This window comes from Podarcis bocagei, assembly GCF_964188305.1.
Source record: "Podarcis bocagei genome assembly, chromosome: 4".
NCBI classification, from domain to species: domain Eukaryota; kingdom Metazoa; phylum Chordata; class Lepidosauria; order Squamata; family Lacertidae; genus Podarcis; species Podarcis bocagei.
In genome coordinates, this window is record NC_138128.1 from 65,760,060 (window position 1) to 65,787,748 (window position 27,689).

Below are 27,689 nucleotides of genomic sequence, written 5' to 3' on the forward strand. Positions count from 1 at the left end.
AAACGGCCAAAAGAGGGCCCCTCTCTGAGCATGCGCTCCGATGCGCGCCGCCGGCCGCTGGGCATGCGCTTGCCGCTCTGACCGGCTGCGGGGCATGCGCAGTGACGGAGCGTGACGGAGGAAGCTTTATTCGTCGCTGGGTCCGCTCGCTTCTCTCTGGAGAGAGAAAAACGCGTTTCTGAGGGTACGAGCAGCCGCCCACCCGCTTTTGCCGCCGCCGAAGCCGCCACCGGTCCTCTCGCGAGGCCTGGCGAAGGCCGCGCCGCAGCTCGGTTGATTTCTGGGCCCGAAGGGTTCGGTGCGCAGATAGTTTACACGCCCATCTTGTTTCGGGGCCCGGCGCCGAGGTCCCCAACCTCGGTGTCCGCCGCCGGGGAGCCGGGGCTTCCTATGGAGTCTGTGCCGCCCCCTTTTCTCCCCACCTCGCTTGGGGGGGGGGAGCAGAAACCTGCCCCCCCCCTCGCCCCGCGGCAGGTTGGTCGGGCAGCTCTTCCTCCTCCAAGCTTCCAGCGAGACAGCTTCGTTCTCTTCCGCCAGATTTGCTTCCTGGAAAATGGAGGTGCTTTGCCGGGCGGCTGAGAGGTTCAGCTCTATCTCCGCGCCTTGCCAAAAAAAAAAAGCTCACAAGCCGACCAGCTGCTAATGCCTCTAAAACCCCCACCCACTCATTTCCACCTCCTCGAGTGCGTGCATTTAAGACCAAGCAAACGGTGAGGGGTGTTTGTCGATCAGGCTCTTCTTTCCCAGTGCCCCAGTAGAGAGGGGGCAAGGGTCTGGTTTTGGAAGCAAACTGGGTTTATTGGGGGACCCCCGCCCGTTTACCTCCCTGCAGTCTGATCCCCCGTCCTCCTGTGCTCTCCTGTGTTCAAAGTAAGGTTGGTGTGGTGGTATGGGGCTGGACTGTGGGGAGATAAGCGCTGGGTAAGGGTTCAGCTCTCCTCTTTGGCAACAAAAGCTAGACCTTCTGCTCCCTTGCTTTATTTATGCATGGCTGGTGAGCTACCACCATTGCATCACACCTGGGCCTTTGAGGGCTCTCGGCTCTGTGAGAGTTGGAGGAAGAGACTGGCACCGGGTTAACGGCGCGGTTCTCTCTCATTTGCTGCAGTGCTGCCCATTTTCTCTGCTGCCTCGCACTCTTGTCCACTCCTGCTTTCACCATGGTTAAGAAGAATAGTATTCCCGCTGGGTAAGTATCCTATAAATATTACATGGAGAGAGGGAGGAAGGGGGCTCTGACAGCCCCACCTGTTCTCTCTTGCTGCAGCACCGTCTTTGCCATCTGCCATAAGCTAAGGTAAGTATTTGCAGCAACATGAAGTCACAGCTTACCACCCCCCAGGTAAGTATTTTATCCCACCGTGTTTGTGAATGCTCCTCCATCAGCCATAGATGGCTCCTGTTTCTTCTCTCTTGATCTTCAAATGTGTGCAAAGAGGAATTAATTGAAACTGCGTTCTTAACATTTCAGTTCTGTGACATGGCAGAATAATACCACATCATCATGTCATAAATGTGGTTTTTATTAATTACATGACATGCAGAAACATATGCTACTTAACTAAGCACGGGCTATTTACATAAGCCCAACTTTACCAAAGTATTATTCAAGTGTGGTTATTTTTAACTGTTGGATTGTCAGCATTGACTTGCATAATTGTCTAACAGTTATTAAACAGTAATTGCTTTCCTTCATCACATTTAGCCCCTAAGGTCCCAATTTTTCTCCACTTTTGTGACATGCCAAAATACCCCAGAACTCTCTTAAAACATAATACAACTTTTCTATGGAAAAGTGCTTTTAAAATGTAGAGATTAGTTTGATAAAGCTATCCAAATATCAAGATAAAATTGAAGTAATTCAGGAAGTGACATTAGAAAATTAAACAGAAACAATATTGCTAAGCAGTGTTATTTCTAAAGGAGTACTGTTGCAGCAATTCGAAAGCAAAGTTTGTGGTTATGACATATTTTTTAGTTTGAATTGTTCTGCGTCTTCCTCTGTTGCCTCCTGCTGTTGTACACTCTTGTAACCTGGCATTAAATTACCAACATAAATTGAGTATGCATTTAACAGACAGTTGAAATATGCATTGATTTTAATAAACAGATCAACTTGGTAGTCCAACCCTCAATAGAAGGATAACTTGGCTGGAATTCTGCATTGAGAACAAAAGCTTAACATTGTAAGGAATTATTGGGAAGTTAGGTACCAATTAAAATAGTGCAAATAAAAGTGAACTGTAGTTGCAAGATTGGTACATTATCTTTTAGGCTAGAACTGGTAGCATAGTAGAGCTTGATTTTTTTGTCTAGAGGCCAATCGTCACAACTTGTTCAGGGTGTAGCTGATAACCAACAGGACTTCACCTCTTCCAGCTTGGTAACATACTAAGAGAAGCAATGCATGACTATCGCAATTGTGCACTGAACTAGGCACAGATAAGTTTTCAGTACTGAAGCTCCTATACAATTGCAGCTGCACATTACAGCCTCTGTGCACTGAGCTGCCTGTGTTGTTGACAGTTATATTAGCCATCTTAGTATGTGCTGCTAGATGGAATTCATTACTGGCTGAGTTTACTGGCAGCAGCTGTTCATTTAAGGAGCTGTTACACAACCTGCCATCTCTCATTTGTTCTTCTATGTCGTTGCCGTTCTCTATGCCTTCACAGTACACCCATACAAATACCAGCACTAGAGTTGTAGTACACACAGACTATAGCAGCCCAGATACCTCTTGGCTAGTAGATCCTTGGTGAGGGGTATATGAAAAAAAAAAATGTGATAAATTGGTTGAAAGGATTTTATAAAGAATGGACATTGGCTGCTTTTGCTAAGAAGACAGTGCTGGGGGTTTTCAGTTTTTAAAAGGTTTCCATCTCGCCTCTCAGTGGACGTTTCCGATGAAGGTAACACATTGATTTAAAATTGAACATTAACATAAAAGCAAAAACAACACCAATAAAGAGCATCAGTAAGAATAGAAGCAACATTTTAAAATAGGGAGAAGTATGGCTGTTCCCAGTGCCAAAAACGTAGTGAAGTTACACATGTGGAGCACACCAATGAAAAGATCCTATCTCTGGTCCAAAGCCAGGTGTAAATGCATAAAGCAGATCAAAAATATAAAATGCATATCAATGGGTTTCCTCCCATGTCAGAGGGTCTTTCACTGATACTCTCTTTCAAATACCAAATATCAGAGATTGTATTTGTTACAATATGGCAAGGGTAGTATACCTGATGCCACCATTGCTATCTTTTAGGAACCAGACAAAAACATTTTGTATTTACTCAGTCATTTAAAAGAATTTTTCTATTCTAAATATGTATGTCTATTGAGAATGAAGTTCAGTGGAACTTCCTCTTCAGTAAGAGAGTACTGTATAGGATTGCTGTATTATATGACTTAATTGTGTTTTTATCTGCTGCTGCTTTCTGTGTATGTTGTATGACTTGTTTTTATTTTTTGTACCCTGATTTGAAAGTATTGATGAAAAGAGGTGTATAAATATTTTAATTAAAGGGAAATAATTCAGAAATAGATTTACCTTCCCAATATGATTTGGTCCTACAGCATATAAGGCATATTTTACTGTAGAAAAAAAATGCTGATAACTTTCACAGTAAGTTGAAGGTTCCAGTTTTTACGTCCTCCTTTAATTGTACACTATAGCTGGACTATTTCAAATTGCACATTGTTATTCTATTTTATTTTGTGTTACCGGTAATTGTTATACCTATAATGAATTTGCTAACAATATAGGTGAATATACATTATCCAAAGTGCTAATACACATTACTTGGAATGCATTGTCATTATATACTTAAGGGATATTAACAATCTAATAAAAATTAATTAAGCAATTCAGATTGGTAAATATTTTCTCTTTTCATATTAGGAAAAATACATTCAACTTAAACAGCTAAGTTATTTTAGGCAGCTAAATAATAAGGAATAGAAAGTGAGTACAGTTAAATGTCTTTGTTTCCTATTGTAAGAAGGAACTATACTTCTGTATTAAAAATGTTATGCTACTTATTCATAAGACACGTAGGCTAGCAAACATTTAAAAAAGCACTTATTTACATAATTTCAGGTGCTTGCATGATCATTCTTTTAACAGGTGATAAATATTATCGATTTCAGTTTGCCTAAATAGAATAAAGACGGATTTCCCTTCCTTCTATTAATTTTTTTAATGGTAGAGTCTTGAGGAGGGCATTATAAGATAGCTCTTTACTCTGAGCTATTTGCTTAAGTGTTTCTCCTTTCATTCCTTATGATTTGAGGGACAGTTGAAATATTCTTCGCTTTGTGTATTTCTGTTACACAGTTTGAAGTATTAAATCAGATGTTAATTGGGGTCACTGCAAGCAGTCCTAAGTTTTTTTCCTATTATGAAAAAATAGCTTTTAACTCAGATGAGGAATTGTGTACAACCATTACAGCTGCTCTGTTTTTCTCCACAAAACTCAATTCCACCTTCACCCCTGTTGATTTTCTCCATCTGACAGTCAACTTTCCATAGGTACTGAGTATTCTCAGGCCTCATTGAGGGCTTTGCCACTTGGGATTCTTTTTTAAAAACATTTTTTATACTTTTGCGAACCATGGGGTTTCACTGAACATGCTGGTACCCCTCTTTTTTTCTCATTAGTTCCATTTCTGCCATCACTTACTACCTGATCTCTTTGTTAGAGGAAGTGATGAGTGCAACTTAAGTCTGCGTGAGATGGATTTCATTCCAAAGTTTTCACTGCATGAGCGCAGTGAGGCAAGTCTCCCACTGAGATGGCATAGTGTTATTGCTGTAGGGTGCCTCACCAGCTCTCCAAAAATTGTGCTCCTTTGTCTCAGCTTAGCTAGCAAATGCACCTCTTCTTCTTTGGTGCGATACAATTGCAAGAAGGCCTTATAGCTCGGGAAACAGGAAGAAAGGTTTCTTCCTGTTTCCTGTGTTGCCTTGCAGTGGCATTGCACAAAAGAGAGAAAAGGCTGCTTTGGAATGTAAAACATTTGAAACTGTTGGCTTTTCATCATTATAGCATTGAGGTAGGAGGAAAGCCTCCTACCCTAGTACTACAGTGCAAAGGAAGAATGCTGGAACCTTCACTCCTCCTCTGCTGGTCTGTCCCTCTGCACCCCACTCTACTGCATGTGTGCTTGCCTTTATGGTGAACTGTATACCAGCATAGCTGAGTAGGAGAGCGTACACATGTTCTTTGGGCACAACCACTACTGGCATGCAGAACCTGGAGGGGTGGCAGCCCCTAGTGTGGCCCTCAGGGTGAAAAAGATTAGTCACTCTGTTCTAATTGATCCTGTTGTTGTTTAGTCGTTTAGTCGTGTCCGACTCTTTGTGACCCCATGGACCAGAGCACGCCAGGCACTTCTGTCTTCAATTGATCCTAGACTAATATAATATTAAGTAGGTTTTCACCTATTTAATGTTCAGCATAATTCTAACATTCAGTTTGATGCATGGCTCTCAGTGGCGTGAAAGGCAGAAATCTTCCAGAAGATGAGACAAATCATGTTTAAAACTATCAATTATGTTCTCCCCTTAAGGCAGGGGTGTCCAAACTTCTTTCAAAGAGGGCCAGATTTGATGAAGTGAGGGCCGACCATAATTGTTGAGCTTTTTTTAGAAAGTAGTTGAGGGTTTTTTGTTGTTGTTTTTTAAGATTTTACCCCAGGAAATAAACTGCCACGCGGACCAGATTAAATAGAATGGCGGGCCGAATTAGGCCCCTTAGCCAGACTTTGGACATGTCTGCCTTAAGGGGTCATCCTCAATTCAGAGTAAATCTTGGCAGTTTGCCCAATCTAGTATTTAATCAGGAAATGATACTTGAGGAGATATCTTTTTTCCTCTTGCCAGATGCTTCCTTGTATAGCAAGGTAAAGGTAAAGGTACCCCTGCCCGTACGGGCCAGTCTTGACAGACTCTGGGGTTTGTGCGCCCATCTCACTCTATAGGCCGTGGGCCAGCGCTGTCCGGAGACACTTCTGGGTCACGTGGCCAGCGTGACAAAGCTGCATCTGGCGAGCCAGCGCAGCACACGGAACGCCGTTTACCTTCCCGCTGGTAAGCGGTACCTATTTATCTACTTGCACCCGGGGGTGCTTTCGAACTGCTAGGTTGGCAGGCGCTGGGACCGAGCAGCGGGAGCGCACCCCGCCGCGGGGATTCGAACCGCCGACCTTTCGATCGGCAAGCCCTAGGCGCTGAGGCTTTAACCCACAGCGCCACCCGCGTGGTAGTGCAAGGTAGCAACAACTAAAACAAAAAACTTCAGCTCTGCATGTCAGTTTGAAGAAAATGGATGACAAGGACCTTCCTCACTTTCTTGGAAAATGTAAAGAGTCCATGACAGATGAAGGATTTTCAACGGGGGAGAGGGCTTTGGTTTTGGTTTATCTGAAACTGCCTCCATGTGGTGAGATGTTTTGTATGCATCACTTCACTATGAGGATCAGGCTCAACTATTTCATTTATCTCCATGTTCACAGAAGCTGGAATGTTTGGCATTGGTGTGGAGACAAAATGTGGTGGGAGTTGACCATCAAGGTGAGGCAGTACATATGAAATGGCTCACTGCATGAGGCTGTTGCTACCAAGGAAGCAATTTCAAGCAGTAATATTATGTGTGGCAGCTATAGTATGCCAAAAGGTGGCAGATACGTACTCATTTTTGCCCAGGACATATTGAGTCAAATGTTTTTAAAAATTGGTTTCATTTTCAGCTTGGGTTCATGAGTATTGCCTCTTTCTCCTAGTATCTTAAAAAATGTTTGGCAGCCTCTTCAACCATTTGAGGTGGTTCAGATATATTTACTGCAGGTTAGTATCAAAAAGCCTTCTGCTTGGAATGCAATTACCATAAAATGAATACAGTAATAAAAATTAACATTCATAAATTTTAAACATGTTTAGTAATAAAAAAGACTTTATAGGATACTTGCATGCATACTTCTGAGGCAAGGTTCACTGATAAAAGAATCTTAAGATGAACCAATAAGTCTTTGAGTCTTGCTTTTATCAAATATCATACTGCTTGGTTAAAGCACAACTTAAATATTAACTCATTTCCTTGTTGGAAACTCAAGCTGTAAATTTGGATCATAATCAGTGGTTTGGCATGCTGTTTGAATTCAGTAGTGCTTGCTGGATCCCAGTCCAGTTTGGGTAGATGGATAGCTTTACAAACAGAGAATGAAAGCCTATCCCTACGATAAGAGTTTTAGTGTTCAAAGATGGTAAGTATACTTTGGTCAGTGAACAACTGTGTTGCATCGCTATGTGGCAGCAGATAACGCTTGCTTATTTTATCTTCATTAAGTGGTTACATACGTAAACCTTGAAATTACTCCATACAATCTTTGAATTAATCTGAAGAAAGCCCCACAATCTTACTTTATTTGTATTTCAGACAAGCCAATATTTCTGACAATAAAATATAAGAATTCTACCACCTCTGTGTCTCTTTATTTCACCCGTCAGCTATACTTTTTTATAAACTACTCTGAGGCAATTCATTTTGAGAATGGAAGCTGAAGCTCACATAGTGGAAAACATTTACTGTAATAAAGGAAATGTTTACCATTTTCCTAAAAAAAAAAAAAGCTTAAGCAGTATATAAATTTTCTTTTTTGAAAAATAAAATTTTACTGTGTTGCTTTTTTGTTATGGATACCAAGCACTGTGTCTGAAAGAGTCCAAATGAGTACCTACTACAAAAGTATTATAGTGTAGCCTTGGAGGGTCACTGTCCATCAGTGCAGACAGTAGTGAGTTATGTGAGCCAATGGTCCATCCTTGAGTAAGACAGCTTCCAGTATTCCTAACCTCTCTAGCCACATACATACACATTGAGTGGATGGCTGCTTCTTCTATCATCAGCATCATTTTCAATATAGCTATGGTGTGGATTGGCATACCACTAGCAACCAATGAAAACCTTTAAGCTATGGAAACAATTTGCCAAACTGTTGGAAGGTAATGTGGCACTTTCTTTGTCAGCTGTAGTAAAAGCTGGCTAGCAACATACAAAGCTCTCTTCTATTCAGCCTATTAATAATTTCATTATTGCATTTTTATCCTACCTTTCCTTCGAGGGGCTCAAGGTGGCTAGATGGTTCTCTCCCCATGTTATCCTCAAAGTGACCCTGTGAGTTAGACTGGGATACAGTGGCTGACCCAGTCAGATCCACTTGTTGAGCTGCATGTCTGAGGTGGGGATTTGAACCCTAGTCTCCCAGGTCCTAGTCCAACACACTAACCCATATCATGCTTAAAGCAAAATAAGTTTATTTTTGAAGCAAGTGCCACTAAGTACAACTTAGGAAATATGCACTATTGACTGTTAGACATAGCGATAAGTGTTCATACTTTGGGAGCATGTATATAAAGCAAGAAATACAGGCTGTGCTATCCATTGCTACTGTTGAGCAATACTCAATACTATTGAGTATTGAGTTTTGAATGGGGGGGTATATTTTATTCCCCCCCCCCCATTATAATTGCTTCTTTCGAAGCATCTTAAAGTGATTTCGGAATACAATGAAAACTTGCATAAAGCAACTGGATATCTGAAAACAATTTCAAATGTATACAGAAAACATTAGGGTAGGAATATCCACTCAGAAAAATTGTTAAAAAGGAAAGTCTTCAAGAGCTGTTGAAAAGAGAGTACAGATGGCACCTGTTTGATATGTAATGGGAGGAAGTTCTAAAGGGTAGGCGTCACCACATTGAAGCCCCAATCCTGACATGCAGAGCAGTTATGATAAGATGGTCATTGGTATATAAGGGATGAGAAGATCCTTATGTCAAAGCCTTAAGTGTTGTAGCACAGGTTATAGTTGCATTGCTTTATGCAGTAATGAGGAACATTTTTCAGCCTGGTCCCCATTCCCTTTGAGGAGCATGCTTGTAGCAGATGGGGCCAGAGGCAAACAATGAGCATAGTCAGAGGCAGAAGTGGAATGGGAATTGTGAAACTTAATTGTGTATAGTAAACTCCTCTCTATGCATTTCCACACCTCCTTCCATCCAGGCAACCAAGAACTATCAAGAGTTTAAAAACATTTCAGCCAGGCAAAAACAATTAAGGACCAGTAAGAGGTGTGGTCACGGGAGAGATCTGTGGGCCAGGTAAATAGGTCTTAAGGGCTGCATTTAGCCCCTTGGGCTGAGGTTCCCCATCCATGAATTTATCTTAAGCCTGCTCTTTCTTGCTCCGCATTCCTAAAACACTGCTTGCAGTTTTAAATTGGTGTTGGAGGCTAATATGTCTTACACATTCAACAAGAATGAGTTGGAGATTAAATAATGGTCTTGTATGCCTGCACATGCCCTTGTAGTCATACATGGGCTTATGAAAAAATGGGCAGCTGAATCTTATGATACTGCAAAATATGCAAATGTGCTTTTTTATTTTGAGTATTTTTTCTACTTCTTTTACTCATGAGAGGATAGCCAATGAATTATTTAGGGTACTGAAATGCATACACATCCCTGGAAATGCATACACATTTTCAAAATTACCTTCACATAGATCCATTCTCAATACACATCATATGTACCGTACTTTTCGCTCCATTGGACACAGTTTTCCCCTCCAAAAACTGAGGGGAAATGTGTGTGCGTCCTATGGAGCGAATGCAGGCTTGTGCCATAGTCGTGCACAACCCCTCCGGCAGGAGGAGGCTGCACGGGGCTATGGCTTCTTTAGCCCTGCGCAGCCTCTCCCGGCAGGAGATTTTTTTTTTATTGATTTCCCCGTCTAAAAACTAGGTGCGCCCTATGGTCCGGTGCGCCCTATGGTGCGAAAAATACGGTATGTTTAATAAGCAGAATATACATATAGGGACAGGTTATGAAGAATGGTAGAGCATAGTTGTGAATCCCAATTTTTTAAAAGCAAACTAGAGGGCCTCTTGGCTGAGTTTTATGTTCAGTTGCATGCTGAATCCCCAATAATAGTGCAAGAGACAATGAATGTGACATGGCTAAGTGTCCAGGCAATAATGCTTTCTGCAGGATAGCTTCACTATCCATGCTTCTGTTTTCAAATCCCCACCCCATATCCTGCATTAGCACCCGCAAATGTGAAAAACGTTCCTCACAATATCCACAGTAAAAAGATGCCTACTTTGCACAAAGTATGTGTGCTTCCCTTGTCCTTTTGATGCATATGGCATGCTGAGCCAAGATTTGGCTTAGCGTGTCCGAATCTGGCCTTGTGGTTAAGCTCTCTCCTTGCTAACCGCAAACTGTAGCCAAGGTTTGCTCTTAGCCATGGTTTATTCTTAGCCATGGTTTATGCTTAGCTACAGCTCATTGTTTGCAGGGAAAGAGCTTGATCATGAGCTGGGGTTCAGATGACACGTTAAGCCAAACCTTGGTTTAGCTCAGCATGTTGTTGGTGTGAAAAAGACTTAAGAGGAGCAAAGCAGCTGTGAGCTCTGCTGCAGGAGCCTGCACACCCAGCAGTCCCAGTAAGCCATAGTTTGAGGCTACCTATGCAGCAACCCGGTTAGCACAACGTGGGAAGCCAAAGACTTCCATAGTAGCAAGAGATACTCTTCACCTACCTCTCACTTTGCCAGAGGCTTCCCATTACTTTTGCAAGTAAAATTTCTATTTTCTAGTTCCATAATAGGGTATCTCATATAAAATACAAAATTAAAGCCAAAATTAAATCTATGAGTCCCGTGAGTTTTTATGCTTACTATATGTGCTCAATACACAACAGCCCCCTAATGTACTGTAACTGGCAACAACATAGAAGCTGCTGCAGTATGGATGCGCCTCGTAAAAAAATTTAGGAAGTGATTGCAGACATTGCTGGAGCAATGGTTATTTCTCATATATCAGAGATGATGGCTTGGGATATAAACATGTTAAACCAGCTCACAATTGCTTCCTTCAAACCCTGCCAGAAATAGCATAGGAACAGCCACATCACAGTGACTCCCATTTTTAAAAATTGCTAAAGATGCATTCTAAGCTTGGAGCATGCCAACCTCATTTCTAGTTCTATATGTTGCTGCATTAAGTAATGTATATTTTAGCTTTGCTTTCAAAAAGAAACTTTTGAAATGATACAGGTTTTTGTCTTGCTTCCAGCCCAGATTTGGACCTATGGCAGGAGATGCATAGGGACAGTGTAGCCTTGTTGACCTTCCTGAATCTCACAATGGCATTCAATGCCATTAATCATATCAGTGTATTCTAGACTACCTCTGTTTGGTTTGTGTGCTTTTTACATAGAAATGTCCTAAATAATTTAGTAGTAGTAGCAGCAGCAGCAGTAATAGATGCCCCATGGAATTAGTAGTAGTAATAGTAGTAGCAAGTACTACTGTATAGCAAAATGTGCTGTTTGGCAACAAAAAACTTGATTATCATCTCACAATAATAGCAAGAGAAAATGGTTTCCTGTCTCACTACATACATTATTTAACTCAGCATCACTGTTGATTATGTTAACATTTGTCATGGTTTGGGGGAATATTCACTCTGGTTTTTTTGCAGACATTCTGATCCTAATTTAATTGTCCTTTGTAAATTTTGAAATTTCATTTCTCTCTGATTTCACTGCTGATAATCCTCTTCCCACCTGCAACTGAAGAGAGCATACATCTGATAAAGCAGACTCCCGCTCACAAAGGCTTATGCCTTCATAAATTTCTTAGTCTTTAAGGTGCCTCAAGATTCTTTTGTTATTTGTGCTTTGACAGACAAATTCAGCTGCCCTTCTAGAAACCTAATGAAAGATGAGCACATTTCTATAGGAGAATTTTGAGCTCTCTCCCATTAAAATCAATAGGGCAGGCTTATGCTCTGAGATTTCAGTAAGCATTACATGCTTACCTGTTTGGAATGGCATGACCAACGCTACAGAAAAGGAGAAATCAACCTTCTTAACAATGTTGGATTGGAAATGAAGTGTACACAAATGCTTGCCTACATAGCTTCTGGGGCACAGTAACACTGGCCTGAAGATTACACGTACAGCACCAAGTACTGTATGGTTGAACCCTGAGTTTGGTCAGAGACAACAATATGTTGGGTAGGGGGAGGAAATCCAGAACTTCCTTCCCTTTCTTCCAGCATTAAAGAGTATCTAGATTCAGAACCAATATCAACTGCACCAAAACATATAATTGGTGTGGTATTCTGAAAGCAAGTTTCTGCTTTTTGTACATATCTCTGGACTGAAGTCCTTATGTTTTCTGTAAAACGCTGTTGTTATAACCTGTATTTTTCCAATGCATACAGAATTAAATACAACCATATTTCCCCTTTCTTAACAGATGGCGGAATGTATCGCCAATTGGACAACCTATAGCAGGAACCCGGTTCATTCCTTTCAAAGCACCCATGAAAGGGGTACGTATAAAATTTTGCTTTCATACATTTATATTAATCACAAAGCATAACACATAAACTCAGGTATATTTTATCTATGTGTTTGACTTATCCCCCTTTGGATAATCCCATTCAGCACAATATCAGATAAGAGCAACAGAATAGTCTTTAAACTACAAGACTATTCTCTTTTAGTATCCTCCTATCCCTGCTGTGTTTTGTATGTGGCTCAAGACTGTCATGGTTGTAGGGCAGGGTATTCTATTGTGTTCTGTGTATTGGCCCTTTGTCTCAAAAACCCTGTTTGCCGCTCAGTTGCGCCTGTGAGTTTTATTAACTGAGATTACAAGAAAGAAAGCAATTTCTTTCCAGAACATACAAAGGTCAAACCTGTATCCTATGTGCACCTACATCACGCAGTTCCATATTTTTCAATGGGTCACATGACACTTTTCCAGGAATCTCAATTTACACAGATTGAATTTGGTCTTGCTTACTCACTCCTTAAGGCTGAGGAAAAGGAAGGGGGTGATATGTAAATTGAACTTAAGAAAAGAAAGGTGAATAGGGGAGAGAATTTTCTTCCAGTTGAGAAGTACTGTTTCTTAGCCTGTCTGTACTGGGTGGAGAATGGGAGGTTTGGTTTGCTATTTACTATCTGATAAACAGCATTGTTACTCAATATGATGCAAAGAGGTGTTTTGAGAAGGATGCTTCAAATGGTGAAACTGTATAGATGTTTACTCCACAATGATCTGCTCCACCTAGAAGTTGCTTATCAGTTTCTCTCCAAAGAAGCAGGCAGAAGTTCCAGTAACTTCACTTGTTCAGGTTGTTGCAAAATACCACATCTTCAATTCAGGGCATTTGGGCTCTAAATTTGCATTATCCTTACAGCAGCCAATACAGAAATCCCTTCAACAACCTTCTGTCTGAATTTTCATATTACCTCTGCCTCCTGTTTAATTTTAGTTAAGAATTTTTGTGTTTCAAAACTACCTGTTCCTTTTGAATGCTTCTGTTTCATTTCCTAATTCTCAGTTTTATGAGTCAGATTTTTCCATTTCAATGGCTACATTTTCTCATATATAATTACTTTTTTCTCCACCCTAGGAAATCAACCAGCGACTGACACCAACTCAAAAGTTCACGCCAAAAGATCTGATAGCTGCAATAAAAGCTCTAAATATAGAGCTTGGCTTAATTATTGATTTAACATATACAACAAGATACTATCATGTGAAGGTAATAATAGTAAATTTGTATTTCCGAGTTTTGCTGCGTACTTTCTAATGCTGATCTTAAAACATACCAATTCTCTATGTGTTATGCAGCATTCAACAGTGGAGGAACTTGATGAGCTCCAAATGCCAATTATTTATTTATACTTGCCATCTATGTGCACAGGGCTTTGCTTAGTGTAACAGGATTAGATCCATGCCCCTGAGGGCATTCAAAACAGCAGAACAAGGGAAGAGAAGGAGAGGTAGGGAGAAAGAGCAAGAATGCATTTAGGCTTCATTACAATAGTATATTAGAATCAATGGGCTGATTCGCTTTAGTGGATTATAGTGTGACTGAGTTACATCAGACACTTAGACTGGTAGTGAGACATAGTGACAGGATTATGAGAGTAAGATTTGCCAATTTGAAACCAGGATCTTTCTGTTCATTGATTTTAATCAAATTATGAAATGCGTATCACAATGAAATTCCAAAAATGTTGGAAACGGAGAGAAGCACTCTGATTATATTTTCAGCTGACATCTGTTTATGTGTTGGCGGATGATTATAATGATGCCATGACGCTCAAACCTTTGAAACTGGATACTTAGCCACGTCACTATGTCATATGTTTAAAACTCTATAGGGCTTTCTCCAAATATGATCTCATGGGGCAGGTTTCCTGTCAGATCTTGTGCAATAAATAAATAAATTGCAGTGCAAGGAAGACAGATGACACAAAAGTGCTTGGAGTTGTTGCAATCACATTCCCTTTCTGAGTATGGGGATTTGTACCAACAGTAATTATGACTGATGCAAGAGTGTTTTGAAAAATGATTCACCAGACATAATTGTGCACTTTCAGTTCCTACAAAATGAACTTTATTCAGAGCCAATTTTTAAAAGTTGGATCAATCTTAGAGATATGCAGTGATTAAATTACAATTTTTTGCTACGTTTGTTCACCTTCTTGTTGATAGGATTTGCCTAAAAATGCGGTCTATAAGAAGCTTTATACTATTGGATTTGAAGTTCCAGATGATCCTACTATTCTACAATTCAAAAAATTGGTCAGAAAGTTCCTATGGGAAAATGCAGAAAATGGTAATTAACAGTAATTTTCATTTTGTAAAACACTGACAGTATTTGTCCGTATATGTATAATTTACTAATTGCTGTTGGAATCTGTGAATACGGATTCACAGTTTTCCAATGTAACAAATCTGGAATTTTACAATGTTTCCATTTCCTCCCTTACTAACAGTGTATTTTTCAATAAGAAAAGTCAGAGACACTAAATACATGCATTTATTGTGTAGTTTGGCCCAGTTTCAAATGAGGTTTGCTACGCAGCATGAGACTGCTATTCAAGAAATACAAATACAAAGCCCTTTTGTGCATGCAAAGCTGTTTGTGTGTTTATTTGGATCTCGGCTACTGTGTAGAAACAATTCCCATTAAAAATGTGCATCCACATCATTGTCTCAGTCCAGAAAAGTCAATCCACATGCATTAACAGATTTCTGCATAGTGTGGATCAAGCTGCAGGGAAAGCCTTGCATTCAGTTTTGGACCTGCAAAAGCAATTCTTCGGGTGGAATTCAATGTCACGCGCTTCCAAATGTTCCATCTGCACAAGCATTGCAGCTTGCCTTGCTGGATGGAATGATCATCCCTCTCCTCCCCTGCATGCCGTTCTGTGAGTTCTCCTGATCCCCCCCCCCCCCCAGAACGTTTCCATGTGCTCTGGCACTCGTCACGGTGTCCCGTTGTGCCAGTAGTAGTTTAGTCATGCTGGCCACATGACCTGGAAAGCTGTCTGCAGACAAACGCCAGCTCCCTTGCCCTGAAAAAGTGAGATGAGCGGCACACCCCATAGTCGCCTTTGACTGGACTTAACCATCCGGGGATCCTTTACCTTTTTTTACCTGATCTCCCCACCATGCCAATTTCATGTGATGGGGTAGGCAGAAAGGTCCATTGCAGAAGGAGAAGTCCTTAGGTGAATTCTGCTCCATGTATAGTGCATGCAGACTACATAAGATGCCATCTCAGTCCTAACAATACTAATTACTAGTTAAGCAGAAAAGGAGGGAGAAGTTGGCTCAAGACTGTCAGCTTTCAGAGTCTTCATCACATCTTAGAAGAGGTTTTGGAAGTGAAGCAGAGTGCAAATAGCCATTTGCTAAATTTGTGGTTCTCTAAGTAGGAGCCAATACATTCAGCATTAAGGGATTAAAGATGCACTACTGGACCAGTTCTGCAAACAGCAAGAGTCTTTGTTTTATTGTGCACTTACTGTATTTTTATATTCACATTCTTTTGCTTTTTAAATAGCAAAGCTCATAGGAGTACACTGTACTAATGGAATTAATAGAACAGGTTATCTTATCTGTAGGTAAGTATCATATAAAATATTAAACAGTTATTTTCAGTAGAGTGATATGTTCTGCTTGGTGATCTGCATCTGTGCATATATTCCTTTAGATATCTTATTGACGTTGAAGGCTGGGATCCAGAAACAGCAATCCAAGGTATTTGTGTGCCCCTTGATCAAAAGTCAAGGTTCTGCATGCACTTTGTTGTTATATCAGTTGCCATAGCTGGGATCCAAAAGGCTGCCCCCCAAAATCAGCCACAATCATACTGAGACTTTTGCAACCTCCTTTCTTTTTGTTTAGTTTTATGCAACTCAAAAAAACTTCTCCTGGAGGTCATAGGAGCAGCAGGATGCTATACCAAAAGTGCAAAATTACAATCTCTCCATATGTGCACAGAAAACTTTACACTTGTGTAAGGGAAAATAGAGCCTTCTTCATGTGATTTGGCTTATGTAATGTAGCTCATGATAATTCAGTCCTGACACTGTCTGTAAAATGTCTGTAAATCGTTTTAATGTGCTATTTTGTGGAGTTCTCATTTGCATGATCACCGTGATGTGAACCATGCAGATACTGGATACAGCAACTTCCACTGTCTCTGACTTCAGTATATATTTCTACACGTTAGAGACCACAGTGGTGTATCTAAGAACTCAAAGTTTCAGGTTATTATTAAGTTACTCATCAAATGGATAACTCTCATGCCTAGTGGGGTGGGGTGGATGTAATAAGCTGTTTTTGTGAGAGTCCATGACATTGGTTAAATGAAATGACAAACCATAATTCATTGTTATGAGAATGAGCCTTTCTGATCCTTGGGCTCATATATTCATTTTACCTTCTACTTTGTACATGAGGAATATGTCAAAAACCTCCGCTTCAGTAATCATCAGATGCCCCTGTTACATCAAAAGTAGGGAACTGCAGTTTGTTCCAGCTGTGGTTTTCTCAAGATCCCAAACAACTGCAGTTAGTTAAAAAGGATGATCCTTCTTTATAAGAGTTTAAGCCTAATTAGTTTTAAGTAACCCCAGTTAAAACAAACCACAATTCCTTGAGTGTGAATGAAACAGGGAACTATGGTTAATGCTAAAGCAGAAGTTTTCAATTTTCTTAACCAATTGATGGAGAAGAGGTAAGGATGAGGGTGGAGTATGTGAATCAGAGGCTCCTGCTTGCCCATCTTCATAATGACAAACCATATATTGCAGCTGGGCACAGTTTATTTTTTCAGAGATTGAAAATATTCTGCTTATAGCAGCAGTGGCAAATAGCACCCACTAGACCAGTGCAGTGTAGCAACACTAGCTCTCTGAGAACCATGCTTGGCAAATCAAGAGTCAGCCTTGGAAATACACATCCCCACCTCATACCTCCTCTCCTTCTTTGGTCAAATTCTCCCTTCTAACTACAGTTCCAGATCACAGTTAAATTAGAACCCTGGTTAACCTTAACAGCAGTTAATATTGGGGTCAATTAACTGCTTTATTGTGGTTAAAGAAGGAAGGAAGGAAGAATTTGTCTTAGTAAGAGGCACTGCGATGAGGTTATCTCTTGATTTGTTAATCACAGTTTATTTTGTTTTTTGTTTATTATTTGCATTTGTCTGTCACCTCATAATACAAGTTCTCTAGGCCAGAGGTAGGCAGATGGTAGTTCGTGATCTACTAGTATATTTTTAAGTTATTCAGATCCACAAGCGTTTCTGGGTTTTATCCAACACGGCTGTGGCACCAGCAGAACAGGCTTCTGGCAGCACAGCATGACTTTCCCTTCCTCTTCTCCCACCTGCAGCTGCCATGCAGCCTCAGACTCTGGACCAGATGTTTAGGGAACCCTCTGGAGCTTATTTTGGAGGCATGCATAGGGGATGACAGGAGGGGAAATGCCTGTTGCACAAGGGGAAATGTGTTTACACCCTCTGTCTCCCAGTTATTTAACAATGGCATCAACAAAACAAATTTTGCCACCTAAATTAGGCAGCAGAAGTTAGAAAGCTAACCAGGAGGTAATTTTTGTGTGAAAGTGCTGTGATCTATTTTCACCTCTGATACTGGCAACAACTTCCTCGGTTCAGAATATGCTCAGAGGCACCCTGTTCTTTAATTCTAACTTGTGTCTTTGCACATGAGTCTGGTTGTTAGAACCTGGGGCTCTAGTAAAAAATGAATTAGATCTAAGATGTCTTCCCCCTCACACACCACAATTCTAGGAAACAGTTTATAGAACAAATAATATGTCAACACCAGCCTGATGCAGTTATTATCGTGTTGTGTTGTGTTGTGTTGTGTTGTGTTGTGTTGTTGTGCTGTGCTGTGTTGTTTTAAAACAACATTATTCATGTTGATGAAACCAAATAAGTTGGGGGAGGGAGCCACACTTCAGAGTGACGTTGCAGTCTCCTTCTGGACTACCTTCCCGGATGCCCAGTCAACTCCTACATAGAGGCTGTGAGACAATCTAGCAGGGTTCCTACAATTTAGCACAAGAGGAAGGGAGGGAGGAAGGAAGGACTAGATGACTCAGAAAGCAGCAGGGAGAACAATAGTCCCAGCAAATTTCAATCATATCTTTAAATAGCAATGGGCCAAGCCAGCCAAGCCCAAGGTCAGGTGAAGGCAGAGGACAAAGAAAATCAGGACCTTGGATAGCTCCAAGCAACCCTGCTCTGCTAGAGCTCTCTACTACATAAGGTAGCTATGAGAAAATATACTAGCAGGGAGAAAGCCACCTGTAATGTGGCTGTGCCTCCCTGGAGGAGCAGTCTGGGTTGTTAAAGGGCCTTGTTTGATTTTGTAGTGTTTGACTTCTCCTAACCTGGGGAGGAGATCCAGCAGGGGACTCATCAGCTGAGTCCAAGGATGGTGACAGGGCTGTGTCCACTGACCAGGAAAACTAATGGTTCTTCCTCTCACTTCTTCCCCACCCCTGGAGGAAGGGACCTCAACCTCATCCTCTACCATGCACTGCAAGGTTCCAAGCTTGGGGGGGGGGGTCATAACAATGCGATGCATTCTCTCAACCAACATTCTAGGAAGGTGGTAGCTACATTCCTATCTAGGGAAGAACTGTTTTAAATTGATGAACAGAATGCTGTGTCTTCAATGTGAAACATGATGGCTCTATAAATATCTAAGGAAGGTCACTCCCACTCAAAGGGTGCCTGCTGTGACTTGACTTTGTCTGCCTTGGCCAGACTTTGCTGCTTGATCTGACCTTTCCCATTGTGAGCTTGCCTTTATCAAATAGTACCTGCTTTACACCCAAGCCTCAAGCTCCTATGGAAGCCAGAGGAAATAGCTCCTCACTCAGTCACTGAGGAATCAACTTCAGTGGCTTTTTGTGACAGAGCACTTCAGAACAGAATTGCATGCAGCCAACTCTGCTATCACTGGACATTACAAAATTAACATATTTGCATCCTATGATGGGAAACTTTGGCAAATGGGCTTTCCATAGAGTTGTTATCCATAGATGCACTGCTTTTCAAAATCCCCAACCTAGATGGCCTTCTGCACTCAAGGAAAGAAATTCTGTGCTCACCTGTGACTCTTTGTTATTTTAAAGTAAAGGAGATTAGCTAGGCCCCATTGTTCAAGCTGCTTCCCTGGGAGAGAATAGCTCCTTCATTTTCCCCCAGCTTAGCTGTTTGTGCTCCTATCCCCTTCCCCTCTCCTCAAAGCGAGTATCATATCCATAGGGGATCTCATCAAAGATCTAAAATGATCCTTGAACCATCTACCTTTGCCTTGGGATCGGGAGGGAGGGTAGGGGTGGACCTGCAACCTCTAGAAGGAGACTGCCTCCTTTTCCTCAAGGCGTGGAAATTTCCCCAACTTAGCTGGCCTTCTTCACTTGAGAAGAACAGAAATGCCCATGGTAAGTACAACAGAATTTGTTCCTAGAACAGAAATGCACTGCAGTTTTTGAACCCCTATCAACAGTTCCCTCCACTGTTCACAAAATGGCATTCCACACAACTAATGTTTGCAAAATCTGTTTAGCTTTTGGGGAGGCTCGTGGTCACCATATTGATGGGAAAATATACCTGGCAGATCTCAAAACACAGCCAATGAGAAGGTAAGTAAATACATAGCTTTTCATTGCTAAATACATTCCATTTCTGTTATTCTATACAAGTTCAGTGTTTCCTTCTTCAGACTTTGATTGTGATAACAAATAACAAATATGGTACTTTTGTCATGGATTCTGCTCCATATTGATTCAGAGCAGACCTCAGTGTATGGTTAGTAAAAACTTAAACACAATGCAGGGTTCCCAAAAAAGAGACCAGAGGCAATCAACTTCATTCATCAGAGCTTTTTACTACTGAAGACAAATGAACTTTATGGTCACAAATCCATAAATTTCAGGATTATCACAGACCATAAGAAATCCAGTTGCAGCAGACTTAATTTAAACTTACAATATGACTAAAACCTCAACACTTAAGCACAGTGCTTTTTTTCTGCGGGGACACAGGGGTACACCTACCCCTAAACATTTTGTGAATCTTAAGTTTGGCCTCATTGAGGGGGCAGTATTTCAATATGAGTAGGAAAATGAGAGTACCCCTAAACACTTTTTAGAAAAAAGGCACTGCTTAAGCATACTGTGTACAGAGCAAGAAGAAAAGAGACAGAAAGTGAAAAAGAACAGAGGAAAGAAATAGGCTCCTTCTGGCCTATTATTATAATCAGCATGACCTTGACAGAAAGAGATAACAGAACCCATTTAAACCAGCTGTTCAAACTTCTGCTTGTTTCTAGGCAGAATAGAAGCTTGCTTGTTAGCTAGAAACTTCCAGCTTGTATCACACAGAGAAGCTTCCAGAATCAATAGAAGCTTCCTTCTTGAATCAATAGAATAGGAAATATCTCTACACTTAGTTTAAACTGATAATTTCTGTACCAAAAAAAAAGATATTAAAAAATGCAAACCTGACAACTTTTTTGTTCACTTCCTGAATATATACTAAATATACATTCTGATAAACTGATAAGTAAAGAGTAACATGTCCTAATATGAAATCTGGGTGTCCTACATGCTGATTAAGCACATCTGTCCCTTGCTCATAAAAATACAACTGTACAGCAAGAGCCAGCTTTGTGAAAGTATAAACATAGATTTACATACAGGTGTGAAACCGATAAATGTGGTTGAAAACTTCCTCCTTTCTTCATTATAATGTTGCTTTGTATTTTTCCATCAGTAACTTCAGCAAACAATTAATACATTCCGTTTGACATTTTCTAGCAATCTTGGAATGAATTTATGGGATACTGATGGAGATATTGCACCTCCACCAAATGATATTGATGAACATATTGATGCATTCCCAAATGAAGAATATCCTAGGTAACCTGCAGAAATTCATTTTTCTTAAGTAGAAAGTAGAAGTATGAAAAATATTGTCAGAACAATGAAATCTGTATAGTTCTATTGTAATGCTTACAATTAAGCCATAATTTAATGATAATTAGGTTTTAAATTGCGGAAAGTGCAATAAAGGTCAAAATAATTCCACTCAAGGATTTCTTCTATAATGAAAACTGACACGTGAACATTAAAACTATGACCAAAAATATAAATTGTAAATGTAATACTCTTAAGAGATGAGATATTTCTTTACACTTTGGTTTTATCTGCTGATTTCAATACTTGCCTTTCTTAAAATGAGAACCCTTTCCTTAACAGGCCTGGGAAAAGAGTAAGAGTTTTTGACTATGGCCACAATGAATTACCAGAACAGGTTCAATTGAGAGAGTTCGATTTCATTAACAAAGGTCCAGGACAACGGCGAAAACCGTATCATGATCACCAATTTCAAGATGATTTGCAGCCACTAGTACAAATAAGTCAAACGCATTTCCCTGACCGCCAGTATTATGATGATGACTATCAAGAAGAAATGCGCATGATGGATTTAAGGGGCTCAGAACATAGGCTGAGTCCTTTCCATGATCAGTTTTCTGACGACTTTCCAGGAAGGGCATCACCAGAAGATCTTAGTAATGTGGGTCATGATCAGAGGCAAATACATTTCCCTGACATCCCTGTTCTCAGAAGTATGCTGCTAGATACGGAGGTTGAGGAGGGCCATGTGGAAAGGCGGAGACCATTTTATGAACCGCAACCTAATGATGGCTTTCAACCACACGTGCAGTTAAAAGACCTAACATTCCACAAGAGATCTCTGCAAAGAATTAGACGTTTTCATGACTGTCCCCCTCATGATGATATGCAGCCACCAGTAGGAGACTTTGAGTTTGTTAGTAGGGGCCATGGACAAAGAATGGCACCTTTCCCCGACCACCAGCCTCACATCGATGACTTACAAAGAGAGGTGCCACTAGAAGATTTTGATGATAGAGATTCTGGATCAAGATGTAGATGTTTTCATGGTGATCGGTCTTACAGTGATATCGCTGAGGAAACACAACTGAAAGGTTTTCGAAATAGGGGACCTTTTAATGACGACATGCCCCATGATGATGTGCCATGTGAAGAATATTTAGAAAGGTAAGAATTACCCTACTAGCTCAGAGAATACATCTCTCTAGATCAGTTTCCTGTGTTTGACAGTAGCTGCTATTAACTAATACAACGGAAGAACAGTACAAAGCGGTTAGGAAGACTCCTTTTCCGTTTATGTACTGCTAGATTTCAGATTTCTGAGGTCAAGGAGCCTGATATCCTGGCTATTTTTGATATTCCCATCTACAGTGGAATTCTGTAACCTAGCCAGATTAGCAAATTATAGTTTTGATAATTTATTGTATTTATGGAATTGAGAACACGAATACTGGTGAAAATTATCAAGTTTCAAATACTGTTTTTCTTTAAACTCCATATACAATTAACTTTCTGACTGTATAAACTTCATATTCCATATATATATTTAATGTTATGCTAATTATTATATATATTATTTATACTCAGAATGCTTCTTACTTTCCACTATTTTAATATGTCAATTTTGCTCCTTATAGAGGTCATCCTTTTCTTTCTCATGAGCACTTCACAGAATCTCCTTTACTTCACAGAGAAAATGATTATAATAGAGATTGCAGGTAAAGGCGTTATCATGGCACTTATGCAGAGCATCTCACTGATTCACATTCAAAAATATAAACTAAAAGATTGACATTTTCTAATAATATACATACTCCTGCTTTGTTTTTGCAACAAGACAGTTTCCTGTGGACATAATACATCCTTTCATAGAATTACTTCATTCTTGAGGAACTCAGCTTTGAAAATAAAGATTTTTCTTTAGAGGCTGGAGCAGGTACAACTTTTGGTTCCCTCTTAGCTATAATTAGGAGCAGCCTCTGAAATCACACACCCCTACATCTCCTCCACCCTCTTCTCAGTTCCTTTCTCCCACCGTGGCTGCTGTTAAGCGATACAACAGCACAAACTAATTCATTGGTTCCAGTTTAAAAAGGATTTTAATCAAGATCAAACTCTGGCTTCAAATTATGCTTAACTGGAAATCCTGGTTAGAATTAGATGTGGTTGGGGGTCAGTTCTAATGTGTCCCTTTTGTAGTTAAGGTATTGGAGTAGTATGTGCATCCAACAGAAGAGGGTTTGGAAAGAATCCTGCAGCTGGTTTCCTAGTATGTTAACTGTGGGTAGGAGAGAGGTAGCATTGTGGCTCCAGATAACATTAATTTTACTGGGTATAATTGGACTCAGAATTGTAGCCCTAAATAAGTTTTCATTTATTTCTTTTTAATGATGCCCTCTTAGAATTTGGATGGCTTATCAGGATCAAGTGGCAGTGAAAGCAATATAGTTCCAAAAGTCATATAGCTTTAAAGGAAATCACATCATCACATCAAATGAGGCCTTAGTAGAGAAGGCCTGAAGTAACTGATCCTTAGGGTATATATCTGGTCAGTGTGGTGTGGATTCATGCTGCTGACCACAAACCTGTTTCTCTGCCTGTGTGATATATAACATGTAAAGTAAAGGTAAAGGAACCCTGACCATTAGGTCCAGTCGTGGCCGACTCTGGGTTTGCAGTGCTCATCTCGCTTTATTGGCCGAGGGAGCCGGTGTACAGCTTCCAGGTCATGTGGCCAGCATGACTAAGCCACTTCTGGCGAACCAGAGCAGCGCATGGAAACACCGTTTACCTTCCTGCCGGAGTGGTACCTATTTATCTACTTGCACTTTGATGTGCTTTCAAACTGCTAGGTTGGCAGGAGCAGGGACTGAGCAACGGGAGCTCACCCCGTCGCGGGGATTCGAACCGCCAACCTTCTGATCGGCAAGTCCTAGGCTCTAGTTTAACCCACAGCGCCACCCGTGTCCCTGTATATTATAACATGTAACCTACCGTATATTATTATTTGTACAGCAGGAAGTCAGGAAGTAACCATTTTTGATTGCAACAATTCATTATAAACTAAAGTAATTTACACTGAGATGAAGCAGCAAAATAGTTAAGTATTTGTGTTTGGGGATATTCCTGTTGAGACAATGTGTTTGATCATATTCTTAGGAAGATATTTGACAGTCTCAGCGGAAGACAGAAGGGGAAGCAATAAAAGGGGGGAAATCCTAACCCAGTCCGGTGGGGCTGAACAGACGTGGCAGGGCCACCACTACATCTGCAGCCCTGCTATTCATGGTGGCCGGGACAGAAAGTAGGGGCAGGCAGATCTCTGCATCGACCTGCCCTCAGACAGAGCTCTCTCCTTTGGGGCTATTTGCCAGTGGGGCGGGGATCCCACCGGTGGTCCTTACATTTGCCTGTTTGGTAGGCAAAAAGAGAAGGTCTGCACTGACATTGTGATGCTGGCATCACTCCACAGGCAGCAGGAGCCTGTTGGAGCAATACCTCCACTCGGTCCAACCAACCACACCTCCAGACCAGGACAAAGAGGCTTTGGACTGCTCTGTATCACACTTCAAAACACTAATGCTGTATTATGTCACCACAGTCCAAAATTCTGAGTGGTGTTGATAGACACAAGGGTCTCAGCATGCATGAGACTTCTTGTTCTCACATAGCATGATCATCTCACTGTGTACACGGATCATATTTCAGAAGAGACCCCTGAAATCTCTTCTTGAGTAGAGGCTGAGCCTTGTGTGCAGGTATGAATCTTCCTATGCATTGGGACCTATACTGGTAACATTTTTCCTGTGAAATGTATTGAAACTAAAAAGCTTTTAGGAGGGAATTTCGTTATCATCACTTGGAGGAGTACACCTTTTACATTTTTAATTTGACAGGTTCCTTTCCGAGGAAAGGAAGTATTCAGGAAAATAATGCATATTGCTTATGTTTCAATGAGCAATTCATAGCTCTTTTTGTAAAGTGCAACCTTTTACGCTTGTCTCTCCTGTCTTTGATGACTGCCTGACCAGGTGAAGAAGTTTACAATTAATAATTGTTTTCACATTATAGGCCTGATTGCCCTGAAGATTACAGGAGAAGCCGTCCTTCTGATGATGAAATTAACAAAGGAAGAAAAACCAGCTTTGCACCATATCCCTCACAGCCAGTACATCACTCTTCATCCGTGCAACAGAAAGTTAGTTCAGTTTCACTGGACCCTGGAAGGGAACTTCAACATAAAATTACAAGGGAGACAGAGCAAAGGCAAAGATTGCCTGTAGTAACAATTGATTACAATTATGGTTTGCCTTTAGACTATGCATCTGAAGATGAAGATAGATCACACTATGATTTACCTCCAAAACAGCACCAGATTTGGAAATGAGCCAAGTATGTGTGGCCATGCATGTTTACCCATTATCCCTTGTGTGGGGACCAAACCTTTTCTCAAACTGAAGAAGCATATCTTTAAAAATTACAGCACTCGTATCAGTAGTAAGACTAGTTTCCACAAATGTTTGGGGATTTTTACATGTAGATAGTGGTACATTTGTTATGTGTATGTGGAGACAAATGTCCAACTTCTGTAAATAAAATAGTGGTTACCTATAGTGAAATTGGAAGACCGCAGCTTACAGCACCACAAAAGCTGTGTTCGTCTCACTTCCCCTATTTTGAAATGTACACATATTGCTTCAACTTATGAAATGTGTAATAAAATAATTTAAAGACAAAGACTGCTCTCAATAAACTTTTACTATGAATTTGAAAGGAAATACATTGCAAAATATGAAAATAAAAGAGTTATGGTAATGTGGTCAATTCATTTGATGGTAGCAATTTGAATTTCTCAGTACAGTGGTACCTTGGTTTATGAACTTAATCAGTTCCGGAAGTCTGTTCTTAAACCAAAGCATTCTTAAACCAAGGCACGCTTTCCCATAGAAAGTAATGCAAAATGGATTAATCCATTCCAGACTTTTAAAAACCTCTAAATCAGCAATTTAACATGAATTTTACTATCTAACAAGACCATTGATCCATAAAATGAAAGCAATAATCAATGTACTGTACTATAAAATAAATAAAACAGTATTGTAGATGGTAAAAATAAAAATTACAAAACATTCCTACTTGCACTGATTGTTTGGATGGGAGACTTTTATTCATTTCCGCAGTCACACAATCAATCAATCAATCAGTAGCTGAGCTTGGATCCACACAGATCCACCATCCCCCACACTGCTGTGGGAAATGCTCCCTAGAGCATGTGTCTCCCACAGCAGCATGGGGGGGAGTTGCGCCCACCAACCAGATGGCTAGTGGGTGCACAGCTGCCCTCCCTCACAGCTGCGGGAAAAGCCGTGATGCCCCCCTCTCTGCTGCCGGACAACGGAAGTGTGGCACTCAAAACGGAAGTGCACCCCCGAACGGAGTACGTTTGTATACCACCCAAAAAACCCCCCCGGAACACTCATTTCCGGGCTTGAAGTGTTCGTAATCCAAAAAGTTTGTTAACTAGGCTGTTCATAACCCAAGGTACCACTGTATTTCCTATTTTAAAAGCATGACAGCAAGGGAACCTACCCACTGAGAAAAATTGTAAACTTGAGGACTTGTGCTCTATTAGTATCCTGCCCATGTAATTTCAGCAGCAGGTTCCCTTCCATGTTGAATTTCAATTCCGTGTTGTATATTACAAACAGGTAAAGAAATTTCAGGCTTGAAGATAGCTGTGTAGAGTCCTCACTGTCATTGGAGGCATTCATCATTTTTCTTCTGTCATGCTTTTGGAGGATTTTTAAGTAGAGTGGTACCTTGGGTTACATACGCTTCAGGTTACAGACTCCGCTAACCCAGAAATAGTGCTTCAGGTTAAGAACTTTGCTTCAGGATGAGAACAGAAATTGTGCTCTGATGGTGCAGCAGCAGGAGGAGGCCCCATTAGCTAAAGTGGTGCTTCAGGTTAAGTACAGTTTCAGGTTAAGAACGGACCTCCAGAACGAATTAAGTACTTAACCCGAGGTACTACTATAAGCAGTATCTCAAAAAAACCAAAACTAGAATCTAGAAGCAAGATCAGTATCAAGACTACAGGACTATTTGTTTATCTTATTTTATTAAATTAAACTTTGTGTTAAAATAGGGATTTAAAAATCCTAAACCCCACCAACGAATTGCTTTGGGGACAGATTTGGGGAGGGACGGGGCAGCACAAAGCAAATTGACCCAATCTGGGGCCACAGATTAGATAGAGAGGTCCGTCCACAGCCTTAGCTGCTACTCATTCCTGTGGTGGTAAGTAAGCAGGCAAGCAAGTACTTGAAGAGACTCTTGGGTG

The 27,689-nt window shown here is 40.7% G+C and overlaps 1 protein-coding gene across 5 annotated transcripts; it reads left to right on the forward strand.

Annotated features, from left to right (window-relative positions):
• Positions 1-42: 42 nt before the first annotated feature.
• On the forward strand, positions 43-26,083 carry LOC308584633 (uncharacterized protein). Of its 5 annotated transcripts, XM_081189488.1 has the most exons (13): positions 103-184; positions 1,109-1,189; positions 6,521-6,578; positions 12,332-12,407; positions 13,500-13,631; positions 14,591-14,714; positions 15,948-16,008; positions 16,098-16,144; positions 19,996-20,071; positions 21,248-21,349; positions 21,689-22,513; positions 22,984-23,064; positions 25,418-26,083. In XM_081189488.1, exons 4-13 carry the CDS (start codon positions 12,399-12,401, stop codon positions 25,731-25,733), a joined length of 1,773 nt encoding a protein of 590 aa, XP_081045614.1. In that variant the 5' UTR covers positions 103-184; positions 1,109-1,189; positions 6,521-6,578; positions 12,332-12,398; the 3' UTR covers positions 25,734-26,083. The 5 variants fall into 5 exon arrangements, with proteins under 5 accessions (XP_081045613.1, XP_081045615.1, XP_081045614.1 ...); XM_081189487.1 differs by lacking the exon at positions 6,521-6,578 and having other exon boundaries at positions 43-184; XM_081189485.1 differs by lacking the exons at positions 103-184; positions 6,521-6,578 and adding an exon at positions 599-710.
• Positions 26,084-27,689: the final 1,606 nt, after the last annotated feature.

Bases quoted from the DNA above. Each gene is read 5' to 3' on its own strand.
- LOC308584633 (XM_081189485.1), top strand. From the start codon at position 643: ATGCCTCTAAAACCCCCACCCACTCATTTCCACCTCCTCGAGTGCGTG. The intron at 1,190-12,331 runs GTAAGTATCCTA...CTTTCTTAACAG, and splicing joins AAGAATAGTATTCCCGCTGG to ATGGCGGAATGTATCGCCAA. The intron at 23,065-25,417 runs GTAAAGGCGTTA...TTCACATTATAG, and splicing joins GATTATAATAGAGATTGCAG to GCCTGATTGCCCTGAAGATT.